We start from the raw sequence: 23294 nt of genomic DNA on the forward strand, positions 1-23294 counted from the left end.
GAGCTAGAGCTAAGATATTTAGCATGAAACATCTTCTTATGGGTGCCTACCAAGTTTGTTCAAATAAAAGCCCTTGGGTCAAAGTTGGCCCCGCCCCAGGGGGTCCTTGATTTTCCCTATATGCATATAGTAAAAACTTAAAAAATCTTCTTTTAAAGAACCAAAAGAGCTAGAGCTAAGAAATTTAGCATGAAACATCTTCTAATGGATGTCTACCAAGTTTGTTCAAATAAAAGCCCTTGGGTCAAAATTGGCCCTGCCCCGGGGGGTCATTGATTTTACCTATATACATATAGTAAAAACTTAAAAAATCTTCTTTTAAAGAACCAAAAGAGCTAGAGCTAAGATATTTGGCATGAAACATCTTCTAATGGATGTCTACCAAGTTTGTTCAAATAAGAGCCCTGGGGTCAAAGTTGGCCCCACCCCAGGGGGTCATTGATTTTCCATATATACATATAGTAAAAACTTAAAAAATCTTCTTTTAAAGAACCCAAAGAGCTAGAGCTAAGATATTTAGCATGAAACATTTTCTAATGGATGTCTACCAAGTTTGTTCAAATAAGAGCCCTGGGGTCAAAGTTGGCCCCACCCCAGGGGGTCATTGATTTTCCATAATATACATATAGTAAAAACTTAAAAAATCTTCTTTTAAAGAACCCAAAGAGCTAGAGCTAAGATATTTAGCATGAAACATCTTCTAATGGGTGTCTACCAAGTTTGTTCAAATAAAAGCCCTGGGGTCAAAATTTGCCCGCCCCAAGGGGCCATTGATTTTCCCCATATGCATATAATAAAAACTTAAAAATCTTCTTATAAAGAACCAAAAGAGCTAGAGCTAAGATATTAAGCATGAAACATCTTCTAATGGATGTCTACCAAGTTTGTTCAAATAAGAGCCCTTGGGTCAAAATTGGCCCGACCCTGGGGGTCATTGATTTTCCAAATTTCCTTATATGTGTATAGGAAAAACTTAAAAAGTCTTCTTTGGAAAAAACCAAATAGCTAGAGTTTAGATATAAAGCATGAAACATCTTCTAGTGGTTGTCTACAAAGTTTGTTCAAATAAAAGCCCTGGGGTCAAAATTGGCCCCACCCCGGAGGTCATTCATTTTCCCCGTATATGTGTTAAACTATAGCAAAATTGAAAAATCTTCTTTTTAAAAAACTCAAATAGCTAGAGTTTAGATATTAAGCACGAAGCATCTTCTAGTGAGTGTCTTCAAAGTTTTGTTCAAATAAAAGCCCCTGGAGTCAAAATTGGCCCCGCCCCGGGGGACATTGATTTTCCTTATACGAGTATAGCAAAAACTTAAAAATCTTCTTGAAAAAACCCGAATAGCTAGAGTTTAGATATTAAGCATGAAACATTTTCTAGTAAGTGTCTACAAAGATTGTTCAAATAAAAGCCCTGGGGTCAAAACTGGCCCTGCCCCAGGTGTGTCATTGTTTTTAACTATATGTGTAAAGAAAAAAACTTAAAAAAATCTTCTTTTAAAAATCCCAACGAGCTAGACCTTAAATGTTTAGCATGAAACATCTTCTAATGGTTGTCTACCAAGTTTGTTCAAATAAAAGCCCCGGGCTTTAAACTGGCCCTGCTCCGGGGGCCTATGTACAGGTGAGCGACTGCAGGGCCATCATGGCCCTCTTGTTCAAATTCATCATGACGTCCATTTGTCCGCATTCAGCTGGTTCGGCTTCCACACTGACAGGTCAAACTGCTGGCCGGATTCCTGGTTGTGCATATGGCTCACACATTCCCCTTGGCTGCACAAAATGAGTGATCAATACCACCCTTAGTTGTGCATATCGCCGGCACGTTCCTCTTGGCTGCACAAAATGGCAGCCAGAGCTTTAAATAGAAAAACCTTGTCTGGATACTACAGATCAAACTGCTGGTGGGATTTCAATGAAACTTCACAGGAGTGATCAGTGCCATCCCTAGTTGTGCATATCGCCGGCATGTTCCTCCTTGCTGCACAAAATGGCAGTCAGAGCTATAGATAGAAAAATCCTGTCTGCCCTTCAAAGGGGGTTTTGACCAGACTTCAAAGGAGTGATGTTTTGGGAGACATTTGTTTTTTTGTGACAAAAACCCCCTCTAGGTAATCCATAATTTTAGTAAATTTATACAGATACAAAATGAGAAAAATACTACTGAAAAGCAAAACTCACAAGGGAGCTTTTTAGCTGTATTTATATAATAATGGTGTTTTATGTAAATGAATAAACCACCAATTGTACATACATGTATTCATTCAATGTTTTGTTGCACTTTACTTGAGCATGACTTTCTTTATTTTAGATGTTACATTACCCTAGCACAAGCACTTGGTATGTCTATGGGAGGTGCTCCAGCAGGTCCCGCTGGTACTGGAAAAACAGAAACAACTAAGGATATGGGAAAAGCACTTGGCAAATATGTTGTTGTCTTCAATTGCTCTGATCAAATGGACTTTCGCGGATTAGGACGTATCTATAAAGGTATCAATATATGTATTTAAAATTATTTAAAATAACTCTTTTTTCAACAACTAACTGGTTATTATCATAGTTGAAATAAAGTAAAAAAGAAACTTACTGAAATTTTACATTTTAGGTTTAGCACAGTCTGGATCATGGGGATGCTTTGATGAATTTAACAGAATAGAGCTGCCTGTATTATCTGTAGCTGCACAGCAGATCTACATTGTACTCACAGCCAAAAAAGATAGAAAGAAGGAATTTGTCTTCACAGATGGAGATAATGTAGACTTAAATCCTGAATTTGGTCTGTTCTTAACAATGGTAAAAACCCATATGTTATAAACCTTTAGAAAATGCATCAGAAAAACTGGACTTTGATTAAATACCCATCATAACTAGTGCTGTGTTGTACTTTTGCATGTTTTCAGATACTAACTGCCATAGTTAGTTTTGTATTTACTATTTAATGAATCTCTACTGCATACTAGTACCATTAACCTTTACTGCATTTTACTTTTTATGTAGCCACTTCATTACCTCTCTTAATTTGTTTTTTGTTCAACAAAAGCTTTCCATTGATTACTAACATATATTCAAGAAAAATGCATGCCAGTTTAAGTCAGTCTTCCATTGATTACACTGCTTTGTATGTTTAAGAATGAAACATTTTTGAGCATGACATGTATTATGAAATACTTTTCATTTCGGATAATTGCACACATACTTGTTGAATTTAAACAACAAGTATGACTTGCTCATATTCATGTATTTTGTATCTGAAATAATATAGGGTTAACACGTTTTCCCCTGTTATAACCTCTGTAGAGTCCCGAGGAACTGTTGGTGCCTGAGCCCGGTAGGGTGAGGGCCGTAACAGTTCCAAGGGACTCTGCAGACATTATAACACAGAAAAAATGTGTTGATGCTATTATAGCATAAAATTTTTAACCAGATTCATGATGTTTATTCAAATACAAAACAAGTACATGAAATCCTTGGACGGTATTTATCCAATTTATCATATTTTACGTATGCATTTTATTTTTCTGTATGCACTTTATTTTTCCGAGGCCAACAACTTTGGAAATACAAATGCCAAGAGCCGAACAAAAAGTCTTAACGGAGATTTATTAACTCGAGAAAGAAAATAAAATTACTGTAGTAACTGTACCCATACAAAACATGACCCTCATAAAATTCCGGAAAGGATTTCAGACTGACGGTACAGTAGAAAAAAGATCAGGGGCATTTAATAGACTTGACATCAGAATCTTTTTTTTTTTTCCAAGCACACAAGTAACAATTTATAAAAAAAATCCTGCGTTAGACTCTGAAAGAAATATAAAGAGAATTTATCAATATAAATAACAATAAAACAACATTTTCTTATTTTTATTTTTGCGTTAGACTCTGAAAGAAATATAAAGAGAATTTATCAATATAAATAACAATAAAACAACATTTTCTTATTTTTATTTTTGCTTTCATGTTTTCTAAGTTAATTGAAGAGTTAAACTGAATGACAGATATTTGTCTACATTGACAACTGTCCGTTTCTTAGAAAGGGTGACAACCGGGATAACGGCAATGTCTATATGTGGTATTTCCGGTATAAAAGCTCTCAAATCCATAATGTCATTATTAAGGAGTGCATGACGCTTTCGGAAAATAGGCCAAATAGGCGTCTTTTTTATTATACCCCCGCACAACAAAGTTGTAAGGGGGGTATACTGGAATCAGCTTGTCTGTTCGGCTGTCCGTCGGTTTTTTCTTGTCCGCCCAATAACTTAAGATTCCTTTGACCCAGTCTTCATATTTGGCATGGAGGTTAGTCATGATTAGTAGATGACCCCTATTGATTTTTAGGTCACTAGGTCAAAGGTCAAGGTCACAGGGGCCTTGACTTTAAAAAGCTTGTCCGCCCAATAACTTAAGATTCCTTTGACCTACAGTCGTCATATTTGGCATGGAGATTAGTCATGATTAGTAGATGACCCCTATTGATTTTGAGGTCACCAGGTCAAAGGTCAAGGTCACAGTTGCCTTGACTTCAAAAAGCTTGTCCGCCCAATAACTTAAGATTCCTTTGACCCATAGTCTTCATATTTGGCATTGAGGTTAGTCATGATTAGTAGATGACCCCTATTGATTTTTAGGTCACCAGGTCAAAGGTCAAGGTCACAGGGGCCTTGACTTCAAAAAGCTTGTCCGCCCAATAACTTAAGATTCCTTTGACCCACAGTCTTCATATTTGGCATGGAGGCTAGTCATGATAAGTAGATGACCCCTATTGACTTTGAAGTCACCAGGTCAAAGGTCAAGGTCACAGGGGCCTTGACTTCAAAAAGCTTGTCCGCCCAATAACATAAGATTCCTTTGACCCACAGTCTTCATATTTGGCATGGAGGTTAGTCATGATTAGTATATGACCCCTATTGACTTTGAGGTCACCAGGTCAAAGGTCAAGGTCACAGGGGCCTTGACTTCAAAAAGCTTGTCTGCCCAATAACTTTAGATTCCTTTGACCCACAGTCTTCATTTTTAACATGGATGTTGATCATGATTAGTAGATGACCCCTTTTGATTTTGAGGTCACTGGATCAAAGGTCAAGGTCATAGGGACTTTGACTTCAAAAAGTTTGTCCACCCATTAACTTAAGATTCCTTTGACCCACAGTCTTCATATTTGGCATGGATGTTGATCATGACTATAAGGTGACCCCTATTGATTTTGAGGTCACTGGGTCAAGGTCACAGGGACCTTGACAAAAAAAAAGCTTTTCTTCTCAATTGCTAAAGAATGTCCTGTCCGCAATGTATTGATTTTGACATTTTCACATTTGAAGCATGTAGAATACATAACTTAGCAATGCACTGGCTTAGTAACCTCAGATTCGGCAGGGAGGTTGTCCTTGAGCTCTAAATGGCCAATGTTGATTCTGACAAAGTGGTATGCGGGGGTATTCACGCCTTGATAATGGCAGTTCTAGTTTTTTAATGTATTGCACATAGGTAAACACGGGCTATAACAAGAGCATGTGACTCTGTTAAAGCACATGGTTTTGGTCCCGTTAAAACATGGGTTAAATAGGGGAAAATAGCCAATTTTATGCTATAATTTGAAATAAAGAATAGGAGGAAACAGGTTGGCTTATTTTGGGAGGAGGAGGTCAAAATATGAAAAATACAATTAACGCTCAAAAATTGTGCAAACTTGATGCTGTTATTGGTCAGGAAAAAGTCATGAAATTTTCATTTCTCTTCATTGTGGGAATCCTGTAAAATATTGTGGCTTCAACAGTCTTTATTTGTTTATTAACAAAAGTCAGCACCATTCTGGTTTTGATGTATTTTGTAGAACCCTGGTTATGCTGGACGTCAAGAATTGCCTGAGAATTTGAAAGTACAATTTAGAACTGTTGCTATGATGGTTCCTGATAGACAGGTTAGTAAAAACATCAATATTTTCTCTACATTTCAATAAAGATTTTATTTTTTTAAGGTAATTATACTTCCACAAATTAAGTTAAGGGGGGTATATAGGAATCAGCTTGTTGGTCAGTCAGTCTGTTGGTCCGTCAGTTGGTCCACATCATGGTTTCCGGACCATAACTAGAGATTTAATGAGTAATTGTTATTAAACTTGGTATATAGCAACCTTATGTGAAGACCCCGTTGATATTGCATTTGGGCACCCTGGGATTAAGGTCAAGGTCACCATTACTAAAAATAGAAAAATGGTTTCCGGACAATAACTAGTGTTAGGAATGAGATATTGTGATAAAACTTGGTGTAAAGCAAGCTTGTATAAAGACCCCGGTTGGTATTGCATTTGGACTCCTTTGGGGTCAAGGTCACCATTACTAACAATAGAGAAATGTTTCAGGACAATAACTAGAGTTTGGAATGAGATATTGTTATCAAACTTGGTATATAGCAATCTTATGTGGAGACCCCTGTTGATATTGCATTTGGACCTTCGGGGTCAAGGTCACCATTACTAAAAATAGATTAATGGTTTCTAGACAATAACAAGAGTTAGGAATGAGATATTGTAATCAAACTTGGTGTATAGCAAGCTTATATGTATATCCTAGTTTGTATTGCATTTGGATCCCCTGAGGTGAAGGTCAAGGTCACCATTACTAAAAATAGAAAAATGGTTTCTGGACAATAACTAGAGTTCATACCTCATTTAATATAGGTTGAGTTGAAATTTTTCTTCAGACCAGTTATTTTTTAAAAAGTAAAAGTTGCTGGTGGGGGTATTAATCATCTTCAGTGATAGGTCTAGTTTATTTTAAAATTAATAAAACTCATCTTGCAGTCAATGAATTTAAGATTTTGAATTTACTGGCCTGAATTCCAGTTTTTAATTTATTCTACTTTATATTTAACTAAATTTTCTTAAACTTTACACTTGCCCAAATTAATTTACACTGGCCATTGGCCACCGGGCCAGTGCTAAATTTGATGACTGTCTTGTAGATGTGTTTTCAGCTCACCTGTCACATAGTGACAGTGAGTATTTGTGATTGCAATGCGTCTGGCATCAATCTATAATCTTTTACTTTAAAAGAAATCTAATCATAAGAATTTAATTCCAGGCAGAACAGCCTGGTTGCCCTGTAACCGAAAGAAAGAACTTAAAAAATCTTCTTTTAAAAAACTCAAAGAGCTGGATATTCAGCATGAAATATCTGCTAGTGAGTGTCTACCAAGTTTGTTCAAATAAAAGTCCTGGGGTCAAAATTGGCCCCGCCCTGGGGGGTCATTTATTTTCCTTAAATGTATATACTTGTAGTTAAAATAAAAAAAAACCCTTCTTCTAGAATATCCAAAGTGCTAGAGCTTAGATATTTAGTATGAAACATCTTCTAGTGGGTGTATACCAAGTTTGTTCAAATAAAATCCCTGTGGTCAATGTTGGCCCCATCCAAGGGGGTCAATGATTTTTCATATACAGTGTAACTTCTGAAAACTGAACACCTGTGGGACTAGCCAAAAAGTTGGGAATTTGGAATTTTCTGGAATGTAGAAGCTCAGAATTATATGAACAGATAGAGACATTAAACATCAAGTGATTAAGTAAAACATGATGAGAAATATATGAAGTGATTAAATTTATAAAATGGCAAAATTTTAGGACTTTTAAACTATTTTTAATTTCATTTTCACCTATATCTGAATTAGTTGATACAATATCATTATGTTAATTATTACAATTTATCCTTTAGACAGTATTTCATGTAGTACCTGCTTTTTACTTGTAATTAACTCACCAGAACCGAAGGTTCAGGGTCAGCTTCTATTTTTGATTATGTTCAAAATAAAGACCTAAAACCTGCAGTGTCTTTAACTTTATTACATTAACACAGAATTAACAAACACAGCAGAACAACAATTATGATGACAGTACAATCACGATACAGTTATGATGTCACAAACATGCGTCATAATCTGATGACTAGGAAAAAATTGTCTATCAAGTAGGCTTTTTAAGGCCACTTAAGTCCAGGAAGAGTACTCCAATGAAGCTCTGACCAAACCTATATAAATGAGCCGGAAAGCGACCAGGCGCAGCAAGTTATTAACCTCTATGTTGAACTTAACTTAGTAGTCAGGGTATGTCCCTGTTGCTGACAACATAACAAAAACTTGAATTGTTTGAGTCCAACTGGTCACTCGATTACAAATGCCTGCCCCAAATGAAAAGTATCCATAAGGGTGAGCTTTAATACTCTCTGACAAAGAAACTCTTCGTGGGAGCAAAGATCCGCAACCGAATAATTAACCTTAAAAATTGGATCCAGTAAGATGACTTTTACTGATGCCCACTTACAAACTAGGTCTTACCCTAGGTGTGCACACAAAGGGCAAGACCTAGTGACCCGAACCTAGTCTAGTAACCAGTGACTTCAATTGTAACCATGGACCTTCCACAGCAATTATTGACTTCCATAGCAACCACTGAATTTCCATTGCAACTGTAGACTTCCATAGTAACTGGTAACTTTCTACAGCAACCATTGACTTCAAATAGCAATTAATGACTCTCATAGCATAAGAACCATTGACTTTCCATAGCAACTGCTTTCTTTCCATAACAACCATTGACTTCTATAGCAACCAGTGACTTCAAAGCAGCCATTGGCTTTTCAGTGCAAACTGTTAATTTCAATAGCAACCAGTGACTTACATAGCAAACATTGCTTTTTTTAAACAGCAACCAGTGACTTCCATAGCAAACATTTAGTTTTTTTGCAATGAGTGAATAAACCATTGAATTACATAGCATTCAGTGACTTTCAAGGAAACTACTGATTTTGTATAACATCCAGTGACTTCTTTAGTAACTATTGTTTTCGCTAAGCACAACCAACCACTATTTCAAATACAAATATAAACTTTAAAGTTCAAGACTTAGATTTTATATCTGCTGTTGCTTATTATAAGTTTTACTTGTTCCTTGTCATTAAGAGTATTTATATTCAGGTGAGGGATATTAGGGCTTTCGACATGGCCCTCTCATTTAAACTATTTTTACCAATACTTTATATCTATTTTCTTCATTGTGGTGTGTTTCTTAGGGTGAATGAATTTTTATAATTAAAATGTTGACATGAATTACTTAAAAAAGAATATTGTTGGATATTCAATTATTAAATAATAACAATGTTATGCAATCCAGATTATCATGAGAGTGAAGCTTGCTTCTTGTGGTTTCCTTGAAAATGTCTTGCTTGCACAGAAATTCTACACACTTTACAAACTGTGTGAAGAACAGCTTTCAAAACAGGTTAGTTTTTTTTTAATATATTGTGATTTTCTTTTGACATTGGATCTTATATAAGGCTTGACTAAGTTATTGGATGTTACATTTAAAAAATGGCCTTAATTGTTCTTAAAAAAAGTGGTGATGAGCAGGAGTATTTTTATTGCAGTAATAATTTGTCAATACTGGCCAGCCATCATTGCTGTCTTAATAAGTTCTCTGATGTTTACTTGTCAGTTTTATTATTTTGATGTTTATTTCCCTCAAAGTAGGACAAACACTTAACACAAATTCTTTAAGGTAAGGTTTGTGAAAAACTAGTAGATAAATTGATATGTACATATGTATATGTATCTAAAATTAACTTGGATTCGAAATTATATATATAGTTTAAAGTTTGGTTTAGAATCACAACATTGTTTGCTCATATATATTGTAGGTACATTATGATTTTGGATTAAGAAACATTTTGTCAGTACTGAGAACACTGGGAGCAAACAAGAGAGCCAGACCAAATGATACTGAAAGCACAATTGTCATGAGAGTACTCAGAGATATGAACTTGTCAAAACTGGTAAGTCTTATTTCATCTTGTTAGGTAAACATATTTGAAGTAGATTTAACCTTTTAGGTATAGATACACTGCTGATATCTAAAGACAACATTTTTACACATATTGTCCGGTTGGTATCACAATATATATTTAAAGTTAACATTATGCAGAAAATATTTAGTTTTGTACAAAAACAACTATGACAGAATATGAATTCCAGGTAATTCTAAGACGTAAGAACAATATTATGCATAAAAAATAATGTGAATAAATTGAATATCACATTGTGTAGAGAGAACATATGCTGTCAATGAAATGAGTAGGTGGAATTAGCAGCCTAGCATTACCCCCACCTTTGAAAAGAATAAAAGATGTAAGATTCATATTATAAATGCAATTCTATTTCTGTCTGAAATGTCAACATTCATGAAATGAATTACACAGTGTCACTATATAAATATATGTTAATAGGTTGATGAAGATGAACCATTGTTTATGAGTTTAATTGCTGACTTGTTCCCTGGAATAACCCTTGATTCAGCAACCTACGCTGAACTTCAAGTGGCAATAGCAAACCAGGTAGATGCTGCAGGGCTCGTAAACCATCCATCATGGAACTTGAAACTTGTACAGGTAATTCAGAATTATTGCCAACTCATTAACGTGAATATTCAGTGTAATGATATATTCAAAATATTTTAAAGATTTAAAGGATTCTTAATGTTTAACAATTTGGAGAAGAAATGAAGGTAAAACTATAGGGTAAACTTGCAGCATGAAAGTTAAGATGACAAAAATTGATGACCTTGGTAATTTTGTAAATTGATATACAGTAGAACTTCGGTAAGTCGAAGTTGAAGGGACTTGCGTAAAAACTTCGACACATCGGGACTTCGACTCATGAATCGCTCTCAATTCCATGACAAAATTTCGACCCGTGACTAGTCCTAATTATAAGCTCTATAACGAAACATATTTCATGTTTTTCCATCATTAATCTTATCTTTAAATTTTACAATGATAAATATAGCATGTCAAATTACGTTTTTCACGACTACCCAAAGAGTTACAAAAGGCGTATGAATACGAAAGGGCGATAACTAAACCAGCTTATAGTAAATATTTCGCGTGTTATTCTCACGCGACACCGGGTCAAGGATGTTTTCAAATGAAAGTAGTGAAGTAGTTCTTACTGTTTACTTTCAAATACCACTACGGCAATTAAAAAAGTTACGATTAAAGCATTTTATCACACATTTTATCGCAAACAAAGGCTGTTTGAACACACGGCTGTGTTATTAACACCTATCACACAAGTTGATTGGAAATCGTCTTCGCTGCCAGATAAGGTGTGAAAAATGTCTCGAGGTCAAAGGTGTCAAAACAATCCAACGACTTCGACTTATTTGTGGTAAATTGCACTAGATTTACTTTATACGGACCACGAGAAAACCTCGACACATCGAAAAATTCGACACATAAAATTTCAACTCATAAATAGGTTTTTATAAGGAATATATAGGGGGGAAAGTCGGGACTTTCATTTTTATTCGACACATCGAGAAAATCGACTAATCGAAGTTCGACTCATAGAAGTTCTACTGTATATTTTTCTGCCAAATTACAGCTATATGAGACTCAGCGTGTACGTCATGGAATGATGACATTAGGACCAAGTGGTGCTGGTAAATCATGCTGCATTCATGTACTGATGAAGTCAATGAGTGACTGTGGAGCTCCACATAGAGAAATGAGAATGAACCCAAAGGCCATTACAGCACCACAGATGTTTGGTAGATTGGATGTTGCCACCAATGACTGGACAGATGGTATATTTTCTACACTTTGGAGAAGATCTTTGAAAGCAAAGAAAGGTAAAGAAACATAAGGAAAAAAAGTACATGTTTTTTCTGTTCTCAAGTTATGCAGAATCTTCAAGAAATTTTTACCTATTCCTTTGTGATAAAAAGTTTGTTTAAAGACTTATTTAGAATCTAGGATCAGGGATGTCTTTTCTTGTCATGTGGACCTTCTTGTGGCATTTTCCTATATAAATTATTTTATTTAATAAATTCTGATAAAATGACTACATTAATTTAGAAATTTATACTGAACTATTTACTGTTGAAATGCTTGACATGAAATTTGTTTTATTTGAAAATCTACCTAAATTTTGATAACAAGTATTTATCTACTTTTTAGGAGAGCATATTTGGATTGTTCTAGATGGTCCAGTAGATGCTATTTGGATTGAGAATCTCAACTCTGTACTTGATGACAACAAAACTCTAACATTAGCTAATGGAGATCGTATTCCTATGGCACCAAACTGTAAGATTGTGTTTGAAGTGCACAACATTGACAATGCCTCGCCTGCTACTGTATCCAGAAACGGTATGGTCTTCATGAGTTCATCTGCATTGGACTGGAGACCTATTTTACAGGTAGAATAACCTTATTACCTGATATGGTGACTAATTTTCTTTCCGTAACTTCTATAATGCATTTGACTTACACACAGTCTTAATATACTAATATTTGTTATTGTTTTTGCATTTTATAATTATTGTTGGATAAAATAAAAAAGGCCTTGGCATTTAAATTATTGTCAATGTTTAAGATTTTTTTTACAGGGATGGTTAAAAACAAGAACTGCTCAGGAAAGTGACATTCTATTTGGACTGTTTGACAAAGTGTTTGATGATATCTTCAGATATGTTAACTTGAATCTTAACATGAAGATGATACTTCTTGAATGTAACCAGATCAGACAGGTAAGTTTGTTGATGCACTCACAGTGACAGCACATTTTAGTTAATACCTAAAACCACATTTTTCCATTCTGATTGAATGCTTTACTACTCATTACAAATGGCCCTTTATCCCTTAAAAAATTTGGTTGGATGTCCATCCGTCCGGTTGTCTGTCTGTCCGCATTAAGCTTGTCCGGCCTTCACAGGTCAAACTACTGGTGGGATTTCAACCAAACTTTACAGGAGTGATCAGTATCCCTAGTTGTGCACTTCCCTGGCATGTTCGGTTTGGCTGCACAAAATGGCCACCAGAGCTAAAAATAGAAAAATCTTGTCCAGCTTTCACAGGTCAAACTACTGGAGGGATTTCAACCAAATTACAGGAGTGATCAGTACCATCCCTAGTTGTGCACATCACTGCGTTGTTTCACTTTGCTGCACAAAAAGGTGGGATTTCAATGAAATTTCACATGAATGAGCATACATATAGTTTTGGGAGACATATGTTTTTGTGACAAAAACCCTCCTAGATTGTTATTTTATTGCAATAGTTAAACTGCTGACAGAGACTTATAACTTTAAAATTCTGTAATTTGTAGGCAACAGATCTTCTAGAGGGTTTAATTCCCAAAAGAGATGACAAAGGAAACCTACCAGGCTCCCATTTAGAAAAGCTGTTCATTTTTGCCTTAATGTGGAGTTTAGGAGCACTGTTGGAACTGGAGGATCGTGCCAAGATGGAACATTTCATTGTGAATGATTGTGAAAAATTATCCTTGCCTCCAGTAAAAGATGATGAAACCATTTTTGAGTACTTGGTTGATGAGAAAGGTAATGAATTGAAGTCTGTTTGGTTTAATAGTTCTGATGTTTTCTTTTAGTTTAATTCAAAAACTTGTTTATATGAATAATTGTGTGCCTTAAATGAAAAATAGGGTTAGAAGGCCATCATTAGCAATGCAAATTTAATTTGAATTAAGTTATTGAAGCTGTAACTTTGGTTGAACTTCTTTCTTTCATTGACAGTTTCACTAATTTTATATTTTAGGGGAATGGTTACATTGGATGCATAGAGTAGAGGAGTATATCTATGCATCAGATTATGTTCCAGAGTTCAGTTCAATTCTAGTACCAAATGTGGACAATGTCAGAACAAACTTTCTCATTGATACTATTGCAAAGCAGTACAAGGTGATTATTTCAGTGTTATATTTTTACAGCATTTGCATTGTTGTTGTTGTTTAAGCTTGTCTGTTTCAAAAAAAGTCTCGTTATTATGCCTCATCGTCATCATTGTTGTCATGCAAGAACCTTAATTTAGACCATTATTCAAACATTTTAAAAGTTCTCAAAATGAAACATAGAAGTCTTGCTTATGTTGACATGACAAAATTTTCTGTCAAAAGTGGTTATTTTAACAGATCAGCATTAATGCTCTTATTTTGTAATTTCATTTGCAAGCAAGATAAATAGATAAATCAAGTGTTATATTATTTTTGTGCATCAACATTTTGTTTTTGAGATCATATAAACTATTTTTTTATATATGATGCAACTTTTTGTCAATTCAAAAAAAATGACTATTTAATAAGATGCATGTGCTGATTACAAAATAAATATTTTTTAATGAAATAGAATAAAAACCTTGTCAGTTTTGCTGCCCATTTAAAGCATTTCAAGTAGAACATTATTACAAACTGTCTTTGCAGGCTGTATTGCTGATAGGAGAACAGGGAACAGCTAAGACTGTGATGATCAAAGGTAACATGGCAAAATATGACCCAGATGCACATCTTAGCAAGAGTTTCAACTTTTCATCAGCCAGTACACCTATGATGTTCCAGGTATGTTTCTGATTTTCTGTTAGTTATTGTCATATTTTTTAGGAAATAGATAGCAATTTTGAATGCATTGTTGTAGAATAATGCAAGGTTCGAGTTCAGATGCACAGGAATATAATTATTAAAGCTGAAAGTATTTGAGCTATAGATTGTGCATTATGATACTTTCACGAACTGCGTGTTTGAGGGGAAGGATTTTTATTTTGTTTACAGTTTGTAGAGAAACACATAGACAGTATAAGTTAAAATATATTCTTTATTTTAGACAGTTAAAGAAATTATATTTACAAATACAATGTATAATAAGAAATATTCTTAATTAAGAGTTTTTAATACATGTATGACAATATATAAAATTTTTAGACAATTTGTTTTAAGAAAATAACAATTATTAATTAAAAATTAAGTTGGGGAAATAATTACTCACTTAGCATTACGAGTTGTAACATTTTGATTATTAAAATAGGTAACAGGTACCATGTTAACAAAATGTATATAATAAAATACTTAATTTACATTACAAAATTAATATTTAATGTAATAAGAACTTAGTTTTCTGTATTTAATTAATATAAGTTATATGAAAAACATTTTTTAAGTACAATATAAAGTTACATTTTAACAAGTTAGTAACTAAAGTAAGTTTACAAAATTTTATGTCCTATAGATTTGAGAAAATAGTTAAAGTATAAAATAAAGTTTAACATGAGTTAAAATATAAAATAAAGTTTAACATACCTGTAGAAAAACACATAGACAGTATAAGTTAAAATTTTCTTTATTTTAGACAGTTCAAGAAATTATGACTGTTTAACCTTAAACTGTCTCTTTTATAGGTATGTTTTGGAATTGTTTGAAAAGTAGAATTAATTTATTAATGGGTTTTTATTTTGAAGTTATACATGTTAAAAACTAAGAAGGAAACAAAGCTGTGATATTTTACTTATAACTATTATTTTGTATTTGTTTCTATTTACTTTTTAAAAAAACAGTCCATCTGTTAAACAAAGAAAAGTGCTAAAAAGACCTAAAGTGCTTCCTAGGCTTAAGCAAAATGTGTTGATTTGTATGTAAAAAAATTTTTTAAGTATGTTTAACATGTTAAAAGTAATGGTTTTTATTCCAAAGTTTAAAAAAGTTATAACTGTAAAAATACATGTTATTTAAACGTTTAAATTATAAAATACAAACAAGTAAAATATGTATACAAAATGTACAAAATAATTTTTAGCTCGACTATTCGAAGAATATGAGAGCTATTGTAGTCGCCCCGGCGTCGGCGTCCGCGTCCGCGTCGGCGTCTGCGTTGGTTAAAGTTTTTTGTAAAGTCAAATATCTCAATTATTACTTGAGATATTCAATTGAAACTTACAATACTTATTTATAGTAACAAGGTACATCAGATTGACAAGTTTGATAACTCTGCCTACAATATTGACAGAATTATGCCCCTTTTTAACTTAGAAATTTTGGTTAAAGTTTTTTGTAAAGTCAAATATCTCAATTATTGTTTGAGATATTCAATTGAAACTTACAATACTTATTTATAGTAACAAGGTACATCAGATTGACAAGTTTGATAACTCTGCCTACAATATTGACAGAATGATGCCCCTTTTTAACTTAGAAATTTTGGTTAAAGTTTTTTGTAAAGTCAAATATCTCAATTATTGCTTGAGATATTCAATTGACACTTACAATACTTATTTATAGTAACAAGGTACATCAGATAGACAAGTTGGATAACTCTGCCTACACTATTGACAGAATTATGCCCCTTTTTAACTTAGAAATTTTGGTTAAAGTTTTTTGTAAAGTCAAATATCTCAATTATTGCTTGAGATATTCAATTTAAACTTACAATACTTATTTATTGTAACAAGGTACATCAGATTGACAAGTGGGATAACTCTGCCTACAATATTTACAGAATTATGCCCCTTTTTAACTTAGAAATTTTGGTTAAAGTTTTTTGTAAAGTCAAATATCTCAATTATTGCTTGAGATATTCAATTTAAACTTACAATACTTATTTAAAGTAACAAGGTACATCAGATTGACAAGTGGGATAACTCTGCCTACAATATTTACAGAATTATGCTCCTTTGGAACTTTTTTGTTAAAGTTTTTTTGTAAAGTCAAATATCTCAATTATTGCTTGAGATATTCAATTGGAATTTAAAATACTTTTTTGTTGTAACAATGTACATCAGTGTGCAAAAATTGCATAACTCTGCCTGCAATATTTGCAGAATTATTTGCCCCTTTGAAACTTAGTAATTTTGGTTTAAGGTTAAAGGTATTCAAAGATATTTACTTGAAACTTTACACATGCACTTAGGGTCATAATTGGAGGGTCATAATTGTATGTCACTGACCAAGTTCCATAACTCTATCTTGCATTAAGGCTGATTCATATCCCTTTTCTACTTAGTCTCTTGGTTAATGTTTACATGCAAGTTTTACATATCTCAATAACTATTAAAGATATTTATTTAAAACTTCACATATGCATTTAGGGTTATAATTGTAGGTCACTGACAAAGATCCATAATTCTATCTTGCATTTAGGCTGATTTTTCTCCCCTTTTTTCAACTTAGAAATTCATGGTAAAGTTTTGTTTGTAAAGCTGTTATCTCAATAACTACTGAAGGGTTTTGTCACTTTGTGCCTTTTTTGGGACAATTTTATGCATTCATAATAATAAAGCAGTGATTTCTTGATAAAACATCTTAATAACAAGCCTTTGTACCTTGTCTGTCAAATTTATTTTTCATAGGTAATTAGTATTATTATATTCAATAAAACACCCTTGTGACATTACCTTCCGAATAGTCAAGCCAATACTGTATAATTAATAAATTAAACGAGACTTACCTGGAAGTTGAAGTTCAATTATTATTCTACTGCTACTGGACCACAGGGTTTAATGAGATGAACATATGATCTTATCAGATGACCAAGCAGACTTTCAGAGCATACATAATTATGCAAAATGCGACAATGGCTTATACATATGGGAGGGGTAATTGGGTGGGCATTAAACCCTGTGGTCCAGTAGCAGTAGAATAATAATTGAACTTCAACTTCCAGGTAAGTCTCGTTTAATTTATTAATTCTACTGCACTGGACCACCTAGGGTTAATGAGATTTTAGAGACCATGCTCGCATTTTGATAAGTCGTTAAAACTTCATAACCAAGTACAATGATTACGCATTCAATCTACGACTATTAACTTTTCAAAACTGAAAATGTAATGTACAAAATAAAGTATGAAATATTGCCATATACATAAAAATGCTGTAAAAGTAACAATCATTATAAAAGAATACTATTCCCTATTTCTACTGTGCGGAAATTAAAGGTCATTATAGGCTTGACCCCTGCTGCAATGTTACATTGCCAAAATTGATACATTGTATCGTATATTGTAAACAGAAAATTGCAAACAAGTTTGACACACATATACGTGTAGCACAAAATTCTTTCACATGTAGTGATATTCGAAGTTTTCTATGGTTTTAAAGCAACACATTTATGTTTTTTATTATAATTTCTTTAGGCTCGATTTCTGATATCTTGCAAAATCAGTGTTTTGAAATTACTGATCTGCGGTTAAAGGGCCATTAAGCCTAAACCTGCCATTATTCGTTTATATTATTTACTTTTTTTTTTTTCCATGCATGTTTTCTTCAATAAACACATGTATATTATTTTCCAAATCAGCTCTGTATTGCAGTTACAGTACATGTTTCTATGGTTCACGTTTTCGATTCCACTCGATACAGGATAGGATATAATGAAACATACAAATGAATTTGTTCATTTTTCCTGAATTATTAATATTATTATCATTTTTGTTTGGAATCAATCAATCAATTAATTAGTTAATTAAGTCATCAACTGATTTATTTCAAAAACGATAATGAAAAACTACCAAAACAAATGGCTGAATCTCTTATCACCACTTCAGTTGTTTGAAAACAAAACCCCAAACAAGTAATATTCTATGATCATGCCATTTGGTAGAATAATCTGCTTAGTGTGTTTTCCTTTCCCCGGACAATGACGAGTAAGGTACCACATCTACATATAATGATATATTATTAATTTATCTGCCATTTCTTTTTCCAAATTTTATAACATTTCTAGTTGACTAATTAACATGCAGTCTACAAATATAAATGCGTTCATCAACCGTAGAAATGTTTCATAGACTAAACTGCAGTTTTCTTGATATAATTAATATTTTTATTGAAACTAGTTGTTTCAATTATTTATATCAAAATTTTAATGACACTTTGACAGCCCTAGCTTAATCAGGATTTTGTTTGCCTATTGTTGTGATAGGTCCGACACAAATCCCTCTCTGAGTGATTTATAGTGCCATGGATCATAACACAGTGAAGGTTAATAAGCAACCCCTCCTTGCAAACAAACAAATCAAATTAAGACATATGTTTGACCTACAAACCAGGTACAGCTATTAATACCTGCTGTTTTCCCAGGAATAAGTCCGATGATAAACCCTAACAAAAACAATTCACTGAGAGGGTCCAGTGAGAGATTTATCTGAAGATGTAGTACATGTATACAATAAATCCCAAATTATCAACCTTATCTTAACCATCTAAAATACTGCACATTACAACTTTGTATAAACTATCATTATTGTAATGAATGGTAAAACATTGGTTTCATAGGTTTGTCCAACAATGAAAGACAAGGCAAATGCAAATGATTTTTTTTTTTCCATCTTAATAGTTTATTTTATTATATTCATTAATTCATTTTATTTCTTTTCTATGTTTTACTGTAGTTAGCTTGAGCAAAAATTTCAATGCATACAAAGTATATCAAACATGTATTCAATTATGCATTTAGCTATGTCTATATACACCTTTCAGTCGAAGAAAATTCTGGTTGGAAAAATATTTTAGTGATTAAATGTTTATTTTCTTCACTAAAACTTTTCATATCTTATTTCATGTTCTTCCATTTCGAATGACATGTCATTTTCTTAAAAATAAAAGCAAGTTCTTTACAATCGACATTGTCAGTGTACTTTACTTGAGATATACAGGTAAAGAGTTATTCAATATAAATTTCATTATTGAACCATCTCGAGCAAGTACCAATATTGAAAGTTATCAACTTACAATGTTCAGGGTATTTCGAAGTGTTTCTAGAGTATTGTAAAAACAATGCATACTCACATTTTGTTAGCTTTCTTGTATATGTACTCATGGTTGCCCCTGAGATTCTTACCTCACACTATATACAACCAATGTTATTTAATATGTGTTTACTTTCCGTAAGGAAAGTAACAATTCCTTCGTAAGATCAGCTCCAAATGGTGCGTTTTCCCAAGAGCAAATTTGGACTCACAGTTTTTGACACTTCTATGCAAAACACTTTCTCCAGCATATTTGATCTTCGTATATAAAAAATTTGGGAGTATTCCGGTTTTGACAAGATATGCAAAATTTGCTTCAACATATTCCTTCTCGTATGACAAATTTGGAGTACTCGCGGGTTTTGACATTTCTATGCAAAACATGCTCCAACATATTCCATCTTATATAACAAATTTGGAGAAACTCAGGTTTGGATATTTATTGCAAAACTAGCTCCAGCATATTCGCTTTTATATAGATAACTAATTTGTAGTACACGGTTTTGTCATTTTATGCAAAACTAGCTCCAGCATATTCCTTTTATATAACAAATTTGGAGTACAAAGTTCTTGACATTTTTATGCAAAACTAGGTCCAGCATATACCTTCTTATATACCAAATTTGAAGTACACTGTTCTTGATATTACTATGCAAAACTAGCTCCAGCATATTCCATCTTATATAACAAATTTGGAGTACACAGTTCTTGGCATTTTTATGCAAAACTAGCTCCAGCATATTCCATCTTATATAACAAATTTGGAGTACACTGTTCTTGACATTACTATGCAAAACTAGCTCCAGCATATTCCATCTTATATAACAAGTTTGGAGTACACAGTTCTTAACATTTCTATGCAAAACTAGCTCCAGCATATTCCCTCTTATATAACAAATTTGGAATACACAGTTCTTGACATTTCTATGCAAAATTAGCTCCAGCATATTCCATTTTATATAAAAAATTTGGAGTACACAGTTCTTGCAATTTCTATGCAAAACTAGCTCCAGCAATATTCCATCTTATATAACAAATTTGGAGTAGACAGTTCTTGACATTTCTATGCAAAACAAGCTCCAGCATATTCCCTCTTATATAACAAATTTGGAGTACACAGTTCTTGACATTTCCATGCAAAACTATCTCCAGCATATTCCCTCTATATATAACAGATTTGGAGAACACAGTTCTTGACATTTTCTATGCAAAACTAGCTCCAGCATATTCCATCATATATAACAAATGTGGAGTACAAAGTTCTTGACATTTCTATTCAAAACTTACTCCAGCATATTCCCTGTTATGTAACAAATTTGGAGTATACAGTTCTTGACATTTCTAGGCAAAACTTACTCCAGAATATTCCTCTAATATAAAACCATTTTTGTGCAAATAAAATCTCTACAATACGCCCAAAACAGCATAAATGAAAATGTTGCAGGCTTGGTTTGAATGAGCCTGTTCAAGGATGATACTGTAAAATGTAACTTACTGTTTTTCCGCCCAAAGCATGTTAAACATATACTATACTCATCTCAGAGTAAAATATTTTTATCCCAGAAATTATTTGATATCTATGTATTTCTTTCTAAATATGTCTTATTTGAATAAAAGAATGTACAAACTGTGTTTGGGAAGCTGCATATAAGTAAAGTTTGTTTTTTTTTGTTTGTTTGTTTTTGTTTTTTTTTTGACACTATGCATTCTTATTGTGCCTCTAAATTGTGTAGAGTTTAAGACATAAGATATCTTCTTAGAGTGTAGTCAAAACATGTTTATTTTATATTAAAAAAGAGACTGTATAGCAATTATCAATATTTAAAAATACAATGAATTTGAGCATAGTATATCTTTAATTCAAATAATTTTTATTTTAACTTATCATACAGTTACCCAACTAAACATAGAATTATATTTTGTGAGCAAGAGCTGATATTTTCTTATATCAAGTAAGATTTAAAACAGTAAGATACTGCAGATCTTTTTAACCAATAGAATAAGAGTCTTATAAATTATAAGCTGTGATATGTGCATTTCGTTGGCCTAAGACACATGACTTTGGTATGTTCGTGGCTCAAGAAATTAAATTGTTAAATAATATAATATTAATTTGATAACTTCAAGTTAAAGCAATATTGTCTTTGTTGTTGTAGTAGTAGTTGTAGCATAAAAACTTGGAAGGTCAATCATCTGGCCAAGGCTTCATACTGTTGTCCATCATTCCATGATGACGAAACAGATTTTCCTAATCTGTTGCAGAGTTAATATTGGACCTACTGTCCGCAAACTCTAGACATTCCAAATTTTGTTGCAGAGTTATGTTGGACCTACTGTCCGCAAACTCTGGGGTCGTTGCAGTACGCCTCAGTACCTACTGTACTGGTTATATAGCGACTGTTGGGCTTCTTGAAAAGTGGAGTTCCCTACTGGAACTGAACACTTTACCCATTCTTGTAGCAATCCATGTGGAAAATATAAATGGATAATCAAATCAAAAACAGAAGTCAATTGTTATATCCAGAATATTGTCACTTTAAATTAAATTATGAACAAATAAATCCGGTATTTAATCCATTTTACAAAAGTTATTAAGTAATTGTATTAATCCATTTAACAAGAATAATTGAATAAATCTTAATTCTAGTAATAACACATAAACACATAAATTAAGAGAAATTAACTGCGGCCACTCTGATAGGATACTTTTAGCGTTCTGCTTGGTCATCTGATAAGATCATATGTTCATCTCATTAACCCTAGGTGGTCCAGTGCAGTAGAATTAGACTCTCTCTAAGGCCTATAACATGAATTTATAAAAAAAAATTAGCCCTTTTGTGAACTTAAAAAATTTAACATTATCAAGGCTCTTTTACTATCAAGCACTTAGAATAGTCGAGCGTGCTGTCCTTCCGACAGCTCTTTTATTATGTAATATAAAAATATAACTTATATTTGAGTATTTTTTATAATACGATAATGCAAGAAAAAAATAAATATCTATTTCCATAATCTAACATGCTCATTAAAAGAGAATTGATAAAAATATGTTGAACTACATTGAGCGTAGAAGTAAATTTCCTTAAGTCATTTAGTTCAATGACGTCACATATGACAATGTCATATGACGTGTAAGCATTCATTTTTTTATGCTGTGTATATCGTGTGATAATGCACTTGATTTCCCTATATGTGTGATAGGGTAATAGTGTGAAGCGTGATAGAATAAAAGATAAGTGTATTATGTTCCATAATAGATATTTCATAGTGTCTGAGAATGACCTTCTGAATACAATCCAAATATAAAAATCATTTTGGACATTATACATATTTTGCATATGCAAAGAAAGAAAATATTTTTTAATTCACATCTGTTATTAAAAACATGTTTTCATCATTTAATTATTTTTGTTTTTGCACCAAAACAGTTGAAATCTGATATAAAGCTTTATTTTAATGACAGGTTTTACCTTAGGTCTGAATTTTTGTATTGTATTATACTGATGAATATCATTGTTTGACCAAAACCAGTAAATAAATTAGTTTAAACACTCTCTGATGTTCTTGACAGTGTTTTTTTTACATCCCTTCTATGTTTACTAAATCATTATAGTATAGGCCCGGAGTCGAGATTATCAGAGGCCCAAAATATCTATTATGCAAAATAGACAACCGTTAATTTTATGTTTTATTCACATCAACAAGGTTCAATTTAAGCAGAAAGG

General features: G+C 32.9%; 1 protein-coding gene across 1 annotated transcript in view; it reads left to right on the plus strand.

Annotated features, from left to right (window-relative positions):
• Positions 1 to 2308: 2308 nt before the first annotated feature.
• The window catches only part of LOC132722165 (dynein axonemal heavy chain 8-like), a gene marked incomplete at its 5' end in the record, with an annotated part of 71219 nt that continues 50233 nt past the window's right edge, over positions 2309 to 23294 (plus strand). The window contains 12 exon segments of the mRNA XM_060706607.1: positions 2309 to 2487; positions 2603 to 2790; positions 5828 to 5914; positions 9161 to 9268; positions 9684 to 9818; positions 10269 to 10430; positions 11425 to 11671; positions 12000 to 12241; positions 12431 to 12571; positions 13150 to 13381; positions 13599 to 13741; positions 14260 to 14394. Of these exon segments, the coding sequence (XP_060562590.1) occupies positions 2309 to 2487; positions 2603 to 2790; positions 5828 to 5914; positions 9161 to 9268; positions 9684 to 9818; positions 10269 to 10430; positions 11425 to 11671; positions 12000 to 12241; positions 12431 to 12571; positions 13150 to 13381; positions 13599 to 13741; positions 14260 to 14394 (1999 nt within the window).

The sequence above is a fragment of the Ruditapes philippinarum genome, unplaced genomic scaffold (assembly GCF_026571515.1).
Source record: "Ruditapes philippinarum isolate M1 unplaced genomic scaffold, ASM2657151v2 ctg9346_1_1_1_1, whole genome shotgun sequence".
In the NCBI taxonomy this organism is placed as follows: Eukaryota; Metazoa; Mollusca; class Bivalvia; order Venerida; family Veneridae; genus Ruditapes; species Ruditapes philippinarum.